Source organism: Hydra viridissima, unplaced genomic scaffold (assembly GCF_058129835.1).
Source record: "Hydra viridissima isolate aposymbiotic clone 2 unplaced genomic scaffold, HvirCarnegie_v1 scaffold_11, whole genome shotgun sequence".
NCBI lineage: Eukaryota > Metazoa > Cnidaria > Hydrozoa > Anthoathecata > Hydridae > Hydra > Hydra viridissima.
In genome coordinates, this window is record NW_028324310.1 from 5,537,849 (window position 1) to 5,557,354 (window position 19,506).

General features: G+C 30.1%; 2 protein-coding genes and 2 pseudogenes across 4 annotated transcripts in view; 3 read left to right on the forward strand and 1 right to left on the reverse strand.

Moving 5' to 3' along the window:
• Nucleotides 1-2,059, forward strand: part of LOC145191247 (uncharacterized) — a 29,522-nt gene extending 27,463 nt beyond the window's left edge. For both annotated transcript variants that reach the window (XM_090067004.1, XM_090067005.1), the window contains exon 26: nt 36-2,059. In XM_090067004.1, the coding sequence (XP_089923130.1) occupies nt 36-1,985 (1,950 nt within the window). In that variant the 3' untranslated portion in view covers nt 1,986-2,059. The remainder of the gene's footprint in view (nt 1-35) is intronic.
• LOC145190855 (uncharacterized) lies at nt 1,995-15,525 on the reverse strand. Its single transcript, XM_090067010.1, has 4 exons — nt 15,195-15,525; nt 11,140-11,374; nt 2,553-2,786; nt 1,995-2,398 (listed from the first exon to the last, which is right to left on the reverse strand). The coding sequence occupies exons 1-4, from the start codon at nt 15,494-15,496 to the stop codon at nt 2,090-2,092; spliced, it is 1,080 nt and encodes a 359-aa protein (XP_089923136.1). The 5' UTR covers nt 15,497-15,525; the 3' UTR covers nt 1,995-2,089.
• On the forward strand, nt 7,907-10,440 carry LOC149881866 (uncharacterized; annotated as a pseudogene). The gene is made up of 3 exons (XR_016445064.1): nt 7,907-8,395; nt 8,504-8,732; nt 8,809-10,440. The product of XR_016445064.1 is annotated as an uncharacterized LOC149881866 (transcript).
• A 1,922-nt stretch (nt 15,526-17,447) lies between the features above and the next one.
• LOC149881867 (V(D)J recombination-activating protein 1-like) lies at nt 17,448-18,394 on the forward strand (annotated as a pseudogene).
• Nucleotides 18,395-19,506: the final 1,112 nt, after the last annotated feature.

Genomic DNA, 19,506 nt, shown 5'->3' on the forward strand with positions numbered 1-19,506 from the left:
CAAGTTGTTGCAATCTTGCTTCATTTTTTTTATAGAAAAAAAATGAAAAAGAAGAAAAAAATTCCAAAGTTATTAACACGATAAAGAATGACGACATAACACCAGAAGAAGGTATTAAAAATTCGTCTGAAAGTGTTGCAAAATGCCTGTCCGATTCTGCTATAAGTACCACACCTTCCATCAACTCCTCCAAAAAGAAAACTGCTGTAAAAAGAAAGCAATCCAGTGAAACATCCGTTTTAAAGTTGCCCAGGCTAGAAAACAATAAACTTGTACCCTCTAATGATCTCCATGCCTTTTTTGAGGATGAGACTTTAATGGCGACTCAATCTCTGATGTTAAGTGGAGAACGTTCTGATGTTTTTGATGATGGTGTCTTAAGTAGTCATTTTCTTGACATCGATTTGCAACATAGCGATGACTTAATTAATTCTTGTAACTCATCTTTTCAAACGCATCAAACTTTACCCAATTACAGTAGTGACAGTTCTGAAATTCAGAAAAACGAATCTCGAATTCAAGTTCCTATTTATGAAAGTAGAAAGCGTAATGCTTTAAATAAAAGTCGTCATTCGATAAATGAACAAAAACAACAGCAAAAAAACTCGATTAATCAACCAATTCAAGTAAAAAATCATACCAACGAGTTACTCCCGAACATTGTTTCTATTCCTAATGATTTACGAAATACGCTCGTAAAAAATCAAAGTATTGTTAAAAAACAGCTAATTCCTGAACAAATGAATAGTTCAGTAGAAGATCTGCAACTTATACAACAACGTTTAGCCACTTCAGTAGCCCAAACTTCAGTAGCCCAAACTTTACGAAAATCTGTAAGTGAGTTAAATGATCAGCTAATTACAAATAATGTGCCGCTAGATGCCGAACGTCAACATATTCATTTAATTCTTAACTCAGCTCAAACCAATGTTGATTACACAAAAGCTATTACAATTGCTAACAAGGAATCATTGCAAAATTTGAGCCAATTTTTGACCTCAAAAGTTGCACAAAGCAAAGTTGTTAATTCATCGCACAGCAATTCGTCAATAACCCATAATTCAATAGTTCGTGCAGTAAATGTGACACCTTTTTCTAAAGTTATTCGTTCTGGGGCACCTTTTCCTGGACAACAGCAACATATTCGTGTTAGTAACCCGTTGCTTAATTTGCAAAATCCGAACAATTCTGTGACACGGTTAGTCGTGCAACCAAACAAGTACACTGAGGATCAAAAAGCCACTTTAAAGTTAATTCAAGTTAAGGGTAATAGTGGAACACAGATTATTGCTTCACAACCTCCTAGTATACTAAATGTAAGAACTTCAAAGAATGAAGGCAACTTGCATCTTTTGTCACTTAACCAACTTATTGCATCAAATGCTGGTCAAAGTAAGTTTTCGGATAGAACTGTGATTTCCTCAGTTTCAGGTGCATGTGTACCCGTTGCCAGTATTCAAGCTTTGCTTCAAGCTGGGCAAAAATCTCGATCTCCATCTTCGCCTCATGGCGATCAGCCACAATTTATAATTAATCACCAACATGTTGTGCAGAAAAGTGTTGTTAATCCCTTACGTATTCCAAATGTTCAAGGTTCGCCTATAGTTATTCCTGTTTCTAATAGCATGCAAAAGGTTTCTGATAAAAACGTAATGAATCCAAGTAAAACTGTAAATATCGTTTCATCTTCAAATTCATCAGTGAAAGGAACATTCACCTATTTTCCCGGCAGTATGCTTCAGCGGAGTGTGCGTCCGACGATGGCACCGCTAAAAATTACTTTACCACGTAGTGGTTTCAACTCGCCACAATCCTCTGGCAATTCTCCTATACGCATGATAGTTAATTCTCCGCAATCACCTTCTTGCGAAAAAAGAGTTCCTTCTCGGATTCTAAATAGTGGTTCACCATTGCGATATCCTCCATCTGAACAGTTAGTGAATTTACCAGAATGCTCTAAAAACTCCGAAAACTTAAATAGATGAAAACAGAGGAAAGGTTTAAAAACATTTTGTGAAAAAAAATTGCTCGTGAAAAATATTACATTGCTCGTTTAAAAGGTATTTTGTAGTGTTATAAAAAAAATCGATCAAAGCTCATCGCGAATATAATAGAAAAATTCTTTTAGGATGTTCTTTTTATGACTAAGATTTTTTTTATCTTGAAGAACTCCATCAAGCAATACTTTCTCAATCCTCTCAATTTCTCTTCTAATGAAACTGTCTCCTTCCTTCAAAATTACACTCATAAGTTGCACATATAACTCGGCTTTTTGTCGTTTGTACGAAGGAAGTTCTTGGATTAATTGAATCACACGTCGCATTGTTTTCTCACGCTTTACACCAATCTGTTGCATGAAACGTTTGGCGTATACGTTAAGTTCTTCCAATAATCCTGCCTGAAAAAAAATGTTATATTTAAAAAAAAAACCTTTTTTTTTTTTTTTTTTTTTTTTAATTGCGAAAGGATGATATAGTACTTAAGCCTTCGTAATGAAAGTATAATTCTGTTCTTCGACTTGTTGCCGGTTTTTTATGATCTTTTCAATTTACCTTTTTATCTTCAGCTTCTTCAATTGTTTTTTGTAACCTACAATTAATATTTAAAAATTTTGTAATATTATTGTAACTCCAGTTTTCGTCGAATTTTCCAGGGTAATAAGATCTACCATCTTTATCAACTTTTGAGTAGTATACAAACGTCGGATAAACGCCAATTTTTTCTTTAACTGCAGTATTAAACCATTTCTCTCCGTTCAATTGAGCGATAACGCAGTGTTTATCATCCTATAAAATACATGGAGGAATTTCAAAAAAATAGCTTTATAAAGTGTACCTGGGAAAATTAAAATTGAAAGTTCCCACTTTCCTGGGAAGTTGCGTTTTGGATTTACTTCTACATTTTTATGCTAAATGATTTGAAATTTCGTGGTTTTTTCGGCAAATCAAAGTGTCGCTTGGCTAGATTTGTTTTCTTTTTGAGATTTTGCATCTTATTATAACAAGTTTTTTATACAAATGTTAAAACGCATTTCTACAGTTTAGCGCCATTTTGATCTCCGGAAAAAAGATAAGATCAAATATTGAGATTGTCCTAAATTATCGTTACGCTAAGGCGTTGAAATTCTGCTTATGCGTCATTTTTTCTTTATGCGTCTGTAAATTAAAAAAAAAAAACTATTTTTCTGATTGTATGGACTTCTGATTGTATGGATTCGGAATTTGTTTTTATTTTTAACTTGAAAGTTATGTAAATTATACTTTACATAACACTGAACCATTCATTCAAAACCATATAGCACAATAACACTGAACCATACATTCAAAAACTCGAAAGTGCTACCGAAAACTAACATTATTGTCAAATCAAAATCTTTGATCAATAAAACTAGGGTATCCAAACAGAGACCCACTTGCTAATTGATCGTCTTCAAAATGACTAAACCTATTGATGTTATTGCCTAAGTTCCCAAAGTGGTTTTCTAAATAAAATTCAGTCTGTACATTTTAATTAATGCTGTTGAGCAAAAACAGATTACACCGGTAAACAGCTGTTTTGGTGCCAGGATATTTTTAGCTGATTCTATATGAATTTCATGCCCTGAATTCAGATATAGCATTAGTTTTTTTCTAGGAGCTCTAGTTTTTGAGATATAACGGTTTAATCATTTACATGATATACTGACATTAGTTGAATCAATGCAATATAATTAAATGTTTAAAATTATTTTTATTAAAAATATTACCACTTTTTATGTACAAATATTCACAAAAATATTCAGCTGTAACAATAATTATATTACTATAACAATAAATTAACGAACATTTAAAAATTTTTTTCTCTTTGCCATCCTTGAATACATTTTGGAGCAGTCTTTTTCAAAACTCCAACAGTAATCTGCTATCATATGCATATCACATCTTCTTTGATAGCGATTTTCTAGGGTTTTAATGTCCTGATGAAATCTTTTCCCTTGTTCTTCACTGAAGTCACCCAAATTTTCAGGAAAACATTCCAAGTGGCTGTGTAAATAGTGCACCTTGACGCTCATATCACACCCCAGAGATTCAAAACTGTTGAGCATTTCATTTACCACTTCCATATAATTTTCTGATTTGAAATTGCAAAGAAAATTTTCTATTACTGCTGCAAATGAAGTCCAAGCTTTTAGTTCAACCTCATTCAATGATTGTCTCTGGGATAGCAGAGATAGATCAAATCCAGTGGTTTGATCTATCTCTGCTATCCCAACGACACAAAAAGCAAGGAAATTTAGTGTAACCACTTTGCTGTCCAAGTAAAAAATTTACCATTTTTAAATCCACACATATGACCCACTGATGTTCATAGTATTTTATCTTTTCCAACACCAAAGATATTGTGTTATAGTCCTCTTTCATTTTTCTTGAATGAGCTATTGGTATTGAGCCTAATTTGTTCCCATTGTGTAGAAGAACACATTTTAAACTGCGCTTTGAGCTGTCAATAAACAAACGCCAATTATGTGGAAAATATTTTGTTAAACCCATTTTTTCCAGAAGTCCTCTTACTTCGTGACAATATACAAGATTGTTTTCTTGAGAGAAGAAAGGTAAAAGATTCTTTTCTCTTGTACGGTAACAAGTAATTTTTGTTCCTCTTTCCAGCAAGTTTTTGTCATTCAATCTGGAAGCAAGTAATTCAGAAGCTGCTTTTGACAAGTTGAGGTCTCTAACCAAATCATTTAATTCTTCCTGTCTGAAACGTTGAGGTACTGATGACATTCCTTCATAATCGCCATCCCCTTCATTTAAATTGTAATCAGAATACTGATCAGATGAACATTGTCCATCTTCGAGTTTTGGTAGTTGGTGAAACGTTGGTATTGGCACTTCATGTGAATGAGGACTCGGGCGTCTAGCAGAAGGTGGATCGGGATAAGTTCACTTGCTATGGTTATTTCGATTTATTCCAGTAATATTTACCATACAAAAATAACAGTCATCAACGTGATTTTTGGGTTCTCTCCACACCATTGGGATACCAAATTTCAAATTCTTTCTTTTTCCGGTAGTCCACTGTCGTAAATGTTCGGTACATGTTTTAAAAACCTTGTGGGGCGCCCAGTTTTTATCTTGATCACCAAGTTTAACACCGAAGTAGCCGAGGTAAGCTTTTTTTATAAAATCACTAAGAGTTTTTCGGTTTTCCTTGAATGTGTATTCGCCACATATATAGCAAAAACTGTCAGGATTATTTAAACAGCTTCTTCTACCTGAACTCATTTTATTTTATTTCTGAAAATCCCAAACATAACATTAAAAAAACTATGTTTCTAGTCAACTACTTCAGAACTAATAAAGTATTAGTTTGCCGCCAAACGATAAAAAACAATACAATATGGAGTGTGAACCGAAAGTTAAAAGTAAACTTATCTAAAAAAGTAAAGCAGCTAGAAAAAAACTGATTTCATATTTGAATTCAGCATACCTAATATAACTAAAATCAGTTTTCAAATTCTTGGCACCAAAAAAAAAATTTTTTTCTGTTGACCAGTGTTTTCAAATAAAATCCTACAGAAAATTAAACGAAACTGAAAATAAAAAAGTCACATAGAATTCATACTTAAGATTAGAAAAATTGTTTAATAACGCTCTTCCAGTTTAATTTATGGGCATTTGCTTCAGAAATTAAAATATTAGAGCAGCTGGAATTTATATTATTTACATTCAATTAAATGCCTAACGTTTGGGTAGAAGATTTATGTGGACTAAAGTAGATTTTTTAATAATAATAATAATAATAATAATAATAATAATAATAATAATAATAATAATAATAATAATAATAATAATAATAATAATAATAATAATAATAATAATAATAATAATAATAATAATAATAATAATAATAATAATAATAATAATAATAATAATAATAATAATAATAATAATAATAATAATAATAATAATAATAATAATAATAATAATAATAATAATAATAATAATAATATTAATAATAATAATAATAATAATATATATATTAACACGAGTAGATTAAGTAATTATTCACAATAATTTTGTGAAAATAAACCTTTTAAAACTGAAAAAAAGATAAAAAATTCATGATGTTGTGAAAGTCACAAATTAGTTATAAAAAAAAATTTTCCTGTCATGAAAAGTAAAAAAATGATAATGAAATTTAAAATATACTCAAAATAATTGTGAATATTTACTTAATCTACTCGTGTTAATTTGTTTATTTTGTATAAAATTTTGTATAAAATGGTACTGATAGTTTTTATAAGAAAAAAGGAACTAGCATTTAAGAACCAGCAAAAAATTATTTCTGACAATAGCGTTAGAAATGTACTAAATAAATTAGTAGCAAGACGGTTGTCATCCATCGTTATCATTGCTCCGTAAATTCCAAATAAACCAAAGCGAGAATAGTCTTAAATTTCGTCAAGTAAAAGTTAATCCAATAATAACTTGTGAATTTACAAAAATGTTTAACAAAGTAGACTTTTTTTTTCAAATACAATAAGAAACTATTTACTTTGGAAAGATGTTTGCGTAGATTTCCAGAGAATGGTTCAGAATATTTAAGTGTTGTAAGGAGATAACTTTTGGATGGTTCATGAAAACTAGAACCGAGTTATTTTTAGTGGTAAATGTAACTTCGAAGTAATAAAAAAAAAGAACTAGACTCTTTCGAAAAGATTTAAATATAAGAAAGTCATTTAATTGCTTTGTCTTACCAAGGTTTATTGTGGAATGAAAGAGTTGGTTGGCTGCTTTAATATTATTAGGGTCTTTTTATTGGTTATTGATTTTCATTTATTTATTTTGTTCAATAAATATTTTGTTTGCTTTAGTTATCTTTTAATTTATTATGATTGTCTTAGAAAAAAAAATTTTTTTTTCAAATAAACTTTTAATAAAACTTATTTTGAAATCAATAGGGGAACATGGGGTAAGATGACGAATGGGGCAAGATGAAAACATATTGTTATCTTCAAAACTCAACTAAATATGAAATCTGACTGTAGCTGAGACGGAAGTAGATTACATCTACTAGATTTATTTATGCTTTCTTTATAAATATTATTCTTGAAATCAAAGATAATTATTAAAAAGGTTTTTCCTATATTAAGGGAAAAAAAGTTATCCACTTGTACTTGATTTATTTCATCATTACATCACGAACTTTTGCATAGCCCTATACAAATATATAGTTGAATTGTTTAAAAAATTACATAACCGTTTGTATTACATGTTTTATTAACTAGAATTTATGATATCGTGTTATTTGAGAAGGTAATGGTAATATGGAATTTACTTTTTTTAAAGTCGCCATCTTGCACAGTGTGCCCAGGACACGAAAAAATTTTTCTGACCTTTTATTTTTTCACTTTAAATAGTAAATTTATGTTGTTTAGGACAAATGTAGGTCAGTGCAAAAAAAAATTTATAAATTCATCAAACCATTTTGTTTTTATAGTTGTTTGAAGTTGAAGAAAAAGTTGACACAAAATATTTGTTTTAAAATTGTAACCAATGCTGTTTTTTATCAATAACTTTGAAACGCTATACATCAAAATCGACTGCATGAATTTAAAAAAAAATTTCTATCCTGGTCTGTAAATAATATTTAATTTGCGAATTGCTTCAATAAAAATAAAAATTGAAGTTTAAACATTTGTTTTGTGCAGTTTTGTTTATGCCTAAAAAAATTCTAAAATATATGAAAATATATTAATTTTATTAAAAACAAAGTAACAGGAAAAAAAAGGCCGCAGGAGGCCGCAAATAAACTCAAATGTTTCATACAATGTAGACTTTCTATTTTTATGTGTAAAAATTACACAGTCCGGTTATCCCCGGAAATTGAGTAATTTAATTTGTTCTAATTTTAGTAATTTTATTTGTTCTTACGAGTTTTATATTCGAGGTTGCGTAATAATGAAAATCAACTTTCAGCACACGTAATCACACGTAATCAACCTGTTGATTACGTGTGATTACGTAATAATCAACCTGTTGATTACGTGTGATAAAATGTTATTGATTAAAAAAGGAGAATTAGAAGAAATTTTATTATCCTTGAACATCAAATTAAGTTGATTAGAAAAATCAAAGCTAATTTTAAAAACAATCAAAGTGAGACATAATCTAACTTTAGAAGATGAAAAAGATAACATCAAGAAAATTCTAAAGCAATTTGAAAGGCATGTAAAAAAATATTCAAAGTTGAAACAAAATAAACTTATGGCCGAATTGGAAATTTGGAGAAACGAAGTTGGGATAATACTGCCTGGAAATCTACCTGTTGCAGCGTCGTCATCATCCAGGGGTGATGTAGAAGAAGACGGAGCTCCACAAGCTAAAAGAGGACGGAAATCAAAAAGGCTAAGGTAAAGGCTTAGCTGTTGACATTTATTTGAATTTCTTAAGCATCATGCTATTTGGGACACCCAGTAGCTATATTTTTACTTTTCATAAAAAAATAACATTTAATTCAGTGATCAACCTGAAAAACGTACCTATAACAAAATTCTGGATGATTTTGTGGATATTGTGGAAAAGCATGCGAGTGAACAAGGAGAAGATAAATCAGAATACTTAAAAGAAGTTGTCCAAAGATGTGAAAAAAGATGGGGGAAGGTGGAAAGAGTAAAACTTCCAACAATATCGGTACAGGAAGCAACTGCTTTAATTTACAACTTGGATCTATCCATAAATAAATATCAGGTAAAGTATGCAATCAAATACTGTTGTACTTAATTGTTTTTATAATTGTATGTTTAAATTTTATATATTTCCATAGGAACTGAGACTTGAGCTTCTCCCAAAACTAATGTTGCCAACAAAGAATGATGTAGATACCTTTAAACATACTTTGCTACCAAAGGAATTAAGCAGTGACGACAAGCAGACTTCATCCCCTGTGAACAATGTTATCAAAGACAATGTTGAGTCTCTACTAGATATATCCGAGTTTTATGCTGAAAATTATTCTATACATGTAGAGGGTAAATTTGGACTTGATGGATCTGGAAACCACAGCTATTGTCATCAGTTTTCCAATCCTCAAGATGCAGACTTAAAGGGAACAAATTATATTTGTTCCTTTTGGTGTCCTCTTGAAATTAAAGATTCAAAAAACCAAGTAATCTGGACTAATCCAACCCCGAACTCCATTATCTTTGCCAGGCCTGTTATTCTAGTGAAAGCAAAAGAAACTAGGGAGAGTGTAAAGGAGTATTTTAAACCAACTCTGAGTCAACTGGCTAAAAATGAAACTCAGCCTATTCTTTCAAAAAATGGTTTACAAATATTTGTAAAAACAGAGATTAATATGGTTGATGGCAAAATGGTAGGTTATTGGTGGGTGATTCTGGAGCTTTTTGTCACTACTGCAAATGTTCCAGAAGTGATGCCAATGATCTGGTATGTATACTACATGGGTTCACCATAGATAAAAACTACAATGATGTGTTTAGTACTTGGAGAAGACTAGAAAATGGCGAAATCTCGTACAAAGGTACTGAAAGACATGGGCAATGCCATGAACCTATAGTTGAATCAGATGTAAAATTTTTTGCCATTCTACATCAAAAGCTACGTGCACTTGACCACTGTCTGAAAATCTTATATCACATTGTGGGCCAACAAACCCATACATGGTCTGAGCAGGACATAATGGTTAAAACTGCTCTAAAAACAACAAAAAAAAAGTTATTCAAAACGTACGTGAAAAAACAGGAATGCTTCTTGATTCTTCTACTTCTAGTGGTGGTAACACTAACAATGGACCAATAGCAGATCGTTTTTTTAGTCCAAAAGAAAGAAAGTCAATCTGTTCCATAATTCTTAAAACAGAAGACCAAGATAGCTTCTTGACTTTGTTATCTAAGTTCAATATACTCCTTAGCATTAATCAGCATGTTGGTGTTAGCAAAAAAAGTTGATCTTGATAAAGCTAAAGAAGTTGGTTATGGATTGATGATATTTCCTAAACAGACATTTCCATGGGCTATGCTTAGCCCCAGCGTGCATCAAATGTGTGCACATACCTGGGAACTGTTTATGATTACAGGTGGATCACCGATTGCCAAGTTCTGAGCAGTCAAGCGAAAGTTGGAATAAATACATTAAGACTTATAAATCAGGAACAAGTTGTAAAGCCAGGCAGATGTCTTTGCAAACTAATACACATGACATTTACTGCAGACTGATGATAAGGACACATCCAATTATTGCCAGTAAAAAAAGACTTTTGCAATGTGGAACATGTGGAAAATTTGGACATACCACAAGAGGGTGTAAAGTAGACGTGAACAACGTATTTACTGAAGAAAAAATGATAATTCAAGAATGTTTTCTGTGACCATATAAAATTAATAAGACTAATATCTGTGTATATTTGTGTTTGATATTAAATTATTATGAACTCAAATACATTTTATTATGAATTTCTTGAAACTAATAATATTCAAACATATTTCATTATGAATTGGATATGATATCCTTTTCCAAGCAAGCTATTAGGTTGCTGGTCACGGGGATCGAGGGGCTATTTGTTTTATGGGGCGGGGGGCGGTGGAAGACAAATTTTTTTAAAAAAGTTTTATTTTTTAATTTATATTTTATAGTTTATTTGAAAATTTTAAAAAAAGTAAGAGCATGACTCTCGGCACCCCTCCCCCTCCCCCACCGTTGCCCCATTCTCTGGGTCAGAGTGCACACACGAAACATTTAACCTCAGAATCAGATTGTTTAGCCCAAAAAAGTGATATACTAAAGTTTTCACAAGATTTCATTAACAAATAACGGATTTATGAATTTTTTCCAAAAAACCACATTCTGGGCACACTGTGTCTTGCCCCGCATACGGGGCAAGATGATAATTTGAAGTAACTTTGGTTAATGAGTTTTTTCCAGGCTATTTTTAACTTTTATATGGTTTTTTTTATACATATGTGTAAATTGTGACGCATAACAATTTTTTTTCCAATTTTTGATAAAGTTTTACTTATTGAAACAGTTATTGAATAAGATATAAGTACTTTTCAAAACGTTCGTCATCATGCTCAATGTTCCCCTAATTCTAAAATATTTTGAAAAACTAAATATTGAAAACCTCTGCAAAAGATACCTGAAATGTTTGAGCTACTCTGTGCACAGTTTCTGATAGGAGAGCACACTTTTTGCACCAAGTTGTGTAAAAATACACCATTACAAACTTTTTGTCATTTTTCACTATTCGATCAAAGTTGTCGCTGTTTAACTCTATTAATGGATTGTTATAAAGCTCCTCAATTTCGTTCTGGTCTTTAGAATAATTATCAATAAAGTTAACGATCACTTCTTTTGAAACGATACCTTGGTAGCTAAAAATTAACAGTTAGTTATAATTAACTTTTTTGAAACTATTTAAAGAAAAGCTAATTTTTTTTTTGTGTTGTAATCAGTAAAGATTTTCTGCATTGAATTAGATGACTTGTTTTGCGCCGTTTGATCGTTTTAGATTCAATGAAAATCATAGTTTTAAATATGGTTATCATATCTAAGATATACTTCAGTATCGTTATCATATCTAAGATATATTAACGATCTAAGATATATTAACGATCGTTAATATGTCATAGATCGTTAATATATCTTAGATCATTAACAAATCTTAGATCGGGAAAAAGATAAGTGATTATTGGATTACGTTATAAAAGATGTCTGCAGTAATCCACGTCAAACCATTCAAGAAAAGTGGGCTTAAAATATCATGTTTTTTTGAAATTTATGTTGGTTGTTAATAAAGGTAGACATGTTTGAATTTTTCATGGAAAAATTTTTAATTGTCAAACACCACGAAAAAGCTAGATAATGAACCAAATCATTTTTTCTCAAAATGTCAAAGCAAAAAAAAGTGTTTTTTGTACACTTCGACTGATGGCGTTTTTATTGCTTGAGAAAATTGGAATATTTTTTGATTCCTAAATATTGCATGATCAACCAATAGAATCGTAGTTCATAGGTCAACCAGTAAAATGGACTCTAATATTTACGGGAAGAAAGTTTTGCTGTGGATTCGGTGGGATCAGAAGGGAAGGCATGTATTTTTATGTATTTTTAAAACCATTAATTTCTTTGTTTCATCTTTTGTACCAATAACAATATCATATTTAGGCCTTGTTCAAAGGCTAAATTAGCGGTACTCTTTTGCTACGTATTTGTGGTGACCACTTCACTCATGTTATAAGTGTTTATGTCTTCAACTTGAATAGAATTCTTAACAACCACTTTCTTGAAGATGTTGTTTAACTGTATGATTTGGTCTCCCATAGATACCTTTATGTTTTCCTTCAGTTTTTCAATTCAAAAATCGTTATCAAAATTCAAAAGTCGTTATCAAATCAAAAAGCGTTCAATCCACTTTTTATCAAAAGATTTTAAATGTTTTTACAGTGAACTCTGGTTAAATGTAAAACCATTTTAAAAACGCAGGTTCTGGGTTATACTTTGGCCCCATGAGCTGTTTTTTATTATTAGAATTAGTGATACTGACACCATCAATAAGATTGTTAATGTAGACAAGTTTATAAAAATTTAAGTTATGGAAAGATTTGTAACCAGTTCGATTTCCACTTTTTTAAATAGATCATCAGGAATTACTAAACCGTTTAAAACTACTTAGGTTTATGTTGAAATCAACACAGAATTGGTCATAAAATGTCGTCGCACCAGTAATAGTTTGTTTTGAATTTGTACTATGAATACATCATTTAATTTTCCTTTTAAAGTAAGATTTCCTATTACTTAAAAACTATTGAATGTAAAGCAATCAGTTATATTTTGGTCTACTGATTTGCTTAATGAGTTCTCCTTTAGATCAGTCATATTGACACAATTAACATAACCTTTTATAAGGGTTGTATTAGAAGCAAGATTCGTTAGTTTTATCTTTATAAAGGTTTTTTTCCCTGTAACTTTAGTATCTTGAGTGATCAAAACAGCTTCATTAAAATGATTTTCTAACAAAAAGATTTCAGTTTTTGGTTCTTGCAACAAAGTTTTGTCTTAATGCTTCTTTCTCCATCAACTCAGAATTCCACAGAATTTCACAAAGTTGTTTTAAATATTTTTATAATACAATGCTTCAGAGGCTGTATTTATTTCAGCCTGTAACAATAATTTCTTCGAGTTAGACTTACGAAGTAATGTTCTGATCACCTCTTTTAGTCATTATTTGGCCAACCATGTCAAGCACTGAGGATAAACTTGCTTTAATCACCTCGATCTCTCGCTTCGTTTTTGCTAAAAGTTTTGAGATAATTTCAGGGACAATTGCTTCAGAACTTTGAACAACAGTGCGTTGAAACTCTAGTTTAAAGATATCATATTCAGACAGGGCATTTTTTTATAGCTGGCAACAGCAAGATACGTGGAATTCTTCATCTTAAACGACATTATTGAGCGCACGTTGGGAATGTAGGAACTCTTCCATTTAATAGGATTTCAACCTTGTAACTGAGTTGGTTCAAAAACTTCATGCAAACGATCATAGGTGTATATAACAGCTTGAGATTTAAAGTTTGCAAAAACCAACCTTGGCTCTCCAGGTTCTGTTTGAAAATAAGTCCATTTTACTGCATCTTGAGTAGGTATTTTCTGGTCTTTATGGTTAGACTATTACTGAGTTTTAATATTGTACTTTTTACAAAATACATTCCTACGGGCATTATCACCTATCAATTGGTCGTACAACCTGCACATAGGTTCTAAAGTATAATGATCAGTTTCTGAAAGTTAGGAGAAGAGGTCAAGCAAAACAGACAAAAGTACTATAATGCTGCATTTTTTAAAAAAAAATTTTATCCTAGCATTGAAGGGATGTTGATTTAAAATGGCTGTTAAGCTCTTATATCTTTCTAACTTTGTACGGGGATGTAGAATTCCTTGTCCCAGATTGCTCGGGCATAGCAATCTTGACAAATAAGTCTTTCTGTAGATTTATTTGAAACATTTAATTACAGCAGCATAACTATACTTTAGCTAAAGTACATTATATACCAACATATACATTTATAATTACTTTCATTGTGCGGTTGCAGAGTAAAATAAAGATTAGCCCCAGCAAACTTTTTTATGCATTTTGAGCAAAGCAGATAAAAAAGACTGGGTTATCCGTTGAATAATCTTCTCTCTTTATCTTTAATCTTTTACTCTTTTGTATGATTAGGCATTTTAAATTAATGCTTTAAATAACAACATCTGATGCGGATTGATAATATTGGAATGATAGATCAGCCATATCAATTAAATGCCAGTATAATGACCTAAAAATTCAGTTCTTATTTAAAAGCGTGTGAAAAGTTATTATTTTGATTATTAGCAATTAGCAACATTTAGGGTTTAAGTTATACCAGTTCTTCCTACACCTCACTGTATGTATACACACAAATATTGCTGAAAACTGTCTATTTGTAAACTTTTTTTGTATAGCTTTTTGCTTTAATAGCATTATACAGTTTTGCTATAAGAAACGTTATACAGTTAGAACAATTTATAAAAGAGTGAGTCAAAAAACAATTTTATTCTTACAGTTCTAGTATTTCCTAAAATTTAATTTAAAAAAGTTACATTTTTGCATTATTTGTTAAAACCTTTGACTTTGACTTTAGTATTTTCACCCAAATTTTTAACAGAATTTCAAAAAACTAATTTTTTTATTAGTCCGCAGATTGAAAAATAAAATGGCGTTTTTTTATGAGAAAAATTTGAAGAAAAGACCTTATACAGCAATTAGCTGATAAAATGTCTAATATATTATTTATTATAACATAACGTGAACATTAGCTCTCTGTAAGTTTTTTTTGGGAAGTTGTGATTTGTTTTAGTTATAAAGTATTTATAATAAATCTTATTAAAGTATTGCGAACAAGAATTTCTTTATATGTTGGTGGATCTAAAAGATTTTCTGATTATCAAATGGTGATGATGGTAATCATGGTGATAGATATAGCTTTTAAAGTTGTTATAATTAAACCTTATGTAATTACTATTGTTTTTGTTTTTTTTTATATAAAATAAATTGAAAATGTAAGTTATTTAAGAAGAATGATTTCATTAAAGAATGAATAAATTTCTTTAATAAATATCTATTGCAATAACATTAAAGTAAAAAGAAATTGTTTAAAAATGATATTAACTAACCTCTCTGGAACCTCACTTCCTTTTACAAAAAACTTTAATGAACAATACTCTTCGATTCGAAAATGACTGCCCAACTTTAGATTTTTATATATATCAATTTTACCAACAAAAACGTCATCACGACTTTCAAAATGCTCTTTCACCTCAGAAATAACATTTACAGCTTCATCACAGCTTTTAAACCATGGCGCAAAAAACAAGACAAATGAAAATTTATTTTTATTCAAATGTTCCGCAACATTTTCATCGTTTATTTCTAAACTTAGAACAATTGAAATCTGGAAAAACCTTAAAAAGTGCATACCAACTTTTTTAATATTTCACAAAATATGTAAATGTTTTCATTTCTTAAGTAACTACAATTTTTCTCTGTGTTTACTTAGCTTTTTAAATAAATAAAAATTAGCAATTATATTCGTTTTTTTTACCGAGTTGCTTCGTGGCTTCCATTCAATTTTCACCATTCTCATGGCCTTTTTTTTTTTTTTTTTTTTTTGTCAAGAACTGTATCTTATCTCCTCGCAAAGACGCTGGTAACCAAGCTGTCAACACGGTCATTTAAACTTTACCAAAAAGCGCCAAGTTATTATACGCAAGCGCGTTGACATAAAGCAAGTTGAATAATTTTCAAAATGGCTGTGGATCTTCGAAACCGAATTGACATTTCTTAGCAACTAATTTATTTGCATAAATTGTTTTTGTTTTTTTGTTGTAATACAGTTTTTGGGAAAAATACTTATAATGGTACCTTCTTTTATATAGAATCAACGAAAATTGACATGCATATGTATAATTTTACGATTAACACTTAGTTACTTTTAAAGGTATCACACTGCAGTGTATCACACACACACAAGGTATCACACACACGACAGTACTGTCGTTTGTTTATACATTGTAAAGTGATATTTTGCAAAAGTTGAGCGTTAAAATTAGACAGAAATTTTTTAAGAAGTTTTTTTTGTTGTTGTTGTTGAAAATTAACATTTTCACAGGTCAACAATAACAAGTTTTACAAAGTTATGAGCTTTCGAGTTATTATTAGTTTGTAATAAATTAAAATTTTTACCTATGTTAGAATTATTTTTCTTTATTGAGCAACTATATTTTCTTTAAATTTTTTTTTTTTGATTAGCATTCTAATATTTTTGTATTTAAGACCCACCTTATAGTCAGTAAAAATGAGTTTAATAAGTACATTAAATACACGTCTACTTTTTTAAAAGAAGTCAGTAGACATGTATTTAATGTACCCCGTTAAAATGTATATAAAAAACAAACCCTATCCTAAATATTAGTCTTAGACAGTTATGGTTAGGGTTAAGAATAGTGCTTGGCCTTGCATATAACTCATTTTTTACGGACTATAAGGGGGGTCTTAAGTACAATTTTTTTACATATGCATTAAATTTATTGTATGCACTTAAAACTTTGTTATAGTGGATTATTTGGCGCTACTCGACTTTCTCCTCCCCCCCCCCCCCCCCAATTTCATGATTGATTCTGATAGAGAATTTTATGCTAATTTATAAAAATATAAAAACATAGACCTGAAAATCAACGGAAAGTGCTCTAATTCGAAGTCAAAGTTGTAAAAAATCCCATTAAAAACCCTAATATTCGCCATTTTGAAAATAATAACTTAATGAACTTTTAGCTGACAAAAGCAATACATTAATAGCATGGTTTTTACGTTAAAAAAGTCGTTAACCGTTTTTTTTAATAAAAAAAACCAGCGTACGATACAATAATAATTATTCATCAATTTTTCTACATTCTCAAATTCTACGTTCAAACTTTATTTGAAATCTTCTATTGATTTCATTTCCTTATAACACTTTCGTTACCATACTTTAAAATAATAATGCGAAGGCTTATGGAAACCAGGTCTGTTTATTGCGCAATGTAACGGTAATTAATTTTTGTTGAAAATGAAAGCGTTTTGAAAAAAAATGGCGAATATTAGGGTTTTTAATGGGATTTTTTACAACTTTGACTTCGAATTAGAGCACTTTCCGTTGATTTTCAGGTCTATGTTTTTATATTTTTATTAATCAGCATAAAGTTCTCTATCAGAATCAATCATAAAATTAGGGGGGGGGGGGGGAGAAAGTTGAGTAGCGCCGGATTATTTTTTACTTAATTTTACTATTTTAAATTTTGATTTAATTTTTGTATTGAATTCTAATTAGTATTTTGATATTAATTTAATACTGTGTTGAAATATTTTATTAATAAATTTAGTTATTTTAGATGGATTTGCATATCAAGAATTTAAATCTCCTATGCAGAGTTTGTGGTTGTTTTGTTTTAAAAAAATATATACCCTATTGGAGCCATCTAAAAAAGTAAAATTGAAAATATTTTTCACATCAAACTACAATTAGATGTGGAAGGGGTTCACCCTTTAAATATTTGTCACAAATGCTACTTAACAATTAACATTGTAATCAAAAGAAAGTCGTCAACCACTCTGCTTTTGTGTACACAATGGACACCTCATTGTGATGACTGTTACACTTGTCATCAGGTAAAAAAACTGAGTCAAGGTCTCAATGCTTCAAAATCTCAAATAAGAGATAAAACAAAGTTTTTTGGCCATCCTAGAATTGGTGAAAAAGTTTGGACTTTTTCAATGTTTAGCATTTTAAAAGAAAATATTTTCACAATACACAATATGGAAATAGATAATAGTGATTTGAAAAATGAATTCAATCCTTATTTGCAACTATGCATATGCAATTTGTGCGGTAAAATACCAAAGCAACTAGTGTCTTTAAAAAAATGTGAACACTTGTTTTTTCTGTATAGTAGAAAATCTTAAAATAAAGTACATTAATGAATCTTTATGTCCACAATGTGATGCACCTGTGTTGCCTGAAGACTTCGTGACCAACAATAAAACAAATTCAATTATACAAATGTTGACTATTCAATGTATTATATGTAAAACAAAGTTCAATGTTACAAAAGAATACGATATGCATTTACATCATAGGCTCGCCTGCAGTAAAAAATCTTTGACACAACCTGTCTCAATATTGTTGTCATCACCATTATCTTCATCAAGTTTGTCACCATCATTGTATACTTTTAATAATAGCATTTCAGAGATTTTTAATCTAACAGCTAGTAGTCATATCCCAAGAATAGTTGAAGATGCTACACTCCACATTCTTAAGCAAAAAAAATCATTATAATGCTTTCATAAGACTTTTAAACAGTTTTAGCAAGTATATATAAATTTGCTACTACTAATTTAAAAATAAATTATGAGTTGATAAAATACTGGACAATATATATATATATATATATATATATATATATATATATATATATATATATATATATATATATATATATATATATATATATATATATATATATATATATATATATATATATATATATATATATTAGGGTGGTCCTTAATTTTCAAAGTTTGATATGCATGCATAAAAAATTCACAAAAAAAATCAGCTAAATCTGAAAACATTTAGAGGTCCCTACCACATATATAATAGTTAAATATCATGTGGGGTTCCGTGGCTGCATGTCACTAGTTGTTATGCTGGTGAACTCTTTCACTGCACACTATACCGCCTGCATAATTTATCAATATGATGTTACTTATTGTTAAATTATCCAGAATGCATTTCACCAGCTGTCAGCCATTTGTAATCAGACACTGACAGACACTCAATATAACAATAATATTTGATGAATCTGAATTAGTGACTACTGACTCTCTCAGGAAAACTTCCGTAACAACTGACCTAGTGAATACTGGATCAAAAGTGAGTGTTTTCTTTGTTTATTTTTTCTTAAATATTAATTTGCCAAATTATATTGATTTAACAATGAATTATTATAAAACAGACAGAATGACCGATCCGCTGTGCTAAATCCATTTTAAATTGTTAATTAATATCAATTGCTTGAGTGCCATAGTATCGAACTTGACTTTTCATTTATGCACATAATTGTGTATTTTATTTATTGGTTTTAGACCTTGTCAGAGTTTTCATATGTCATTGTTGTTTATTTATATTGCATAACATAAATTTTGTCAGTTAGTTTTCTGAGCTCTATAAGTTTTTGTTAGAAATTACATATAATTTGAATAATTAAATTGGATGGTAACAAATAAAATTTATTACTTTAAGGGAGATGGCCAATGCTTGCTGTAGGACTTCGAAACCAACTACAAGACGAGAAACTGATATGTTGGAAGATATCAGTAGCAAAAAAATTGTGGACCGGCTCCCAATCCTCGTGTCTGGACTAGGAGTTGACCAACTTCTTTGTGTAC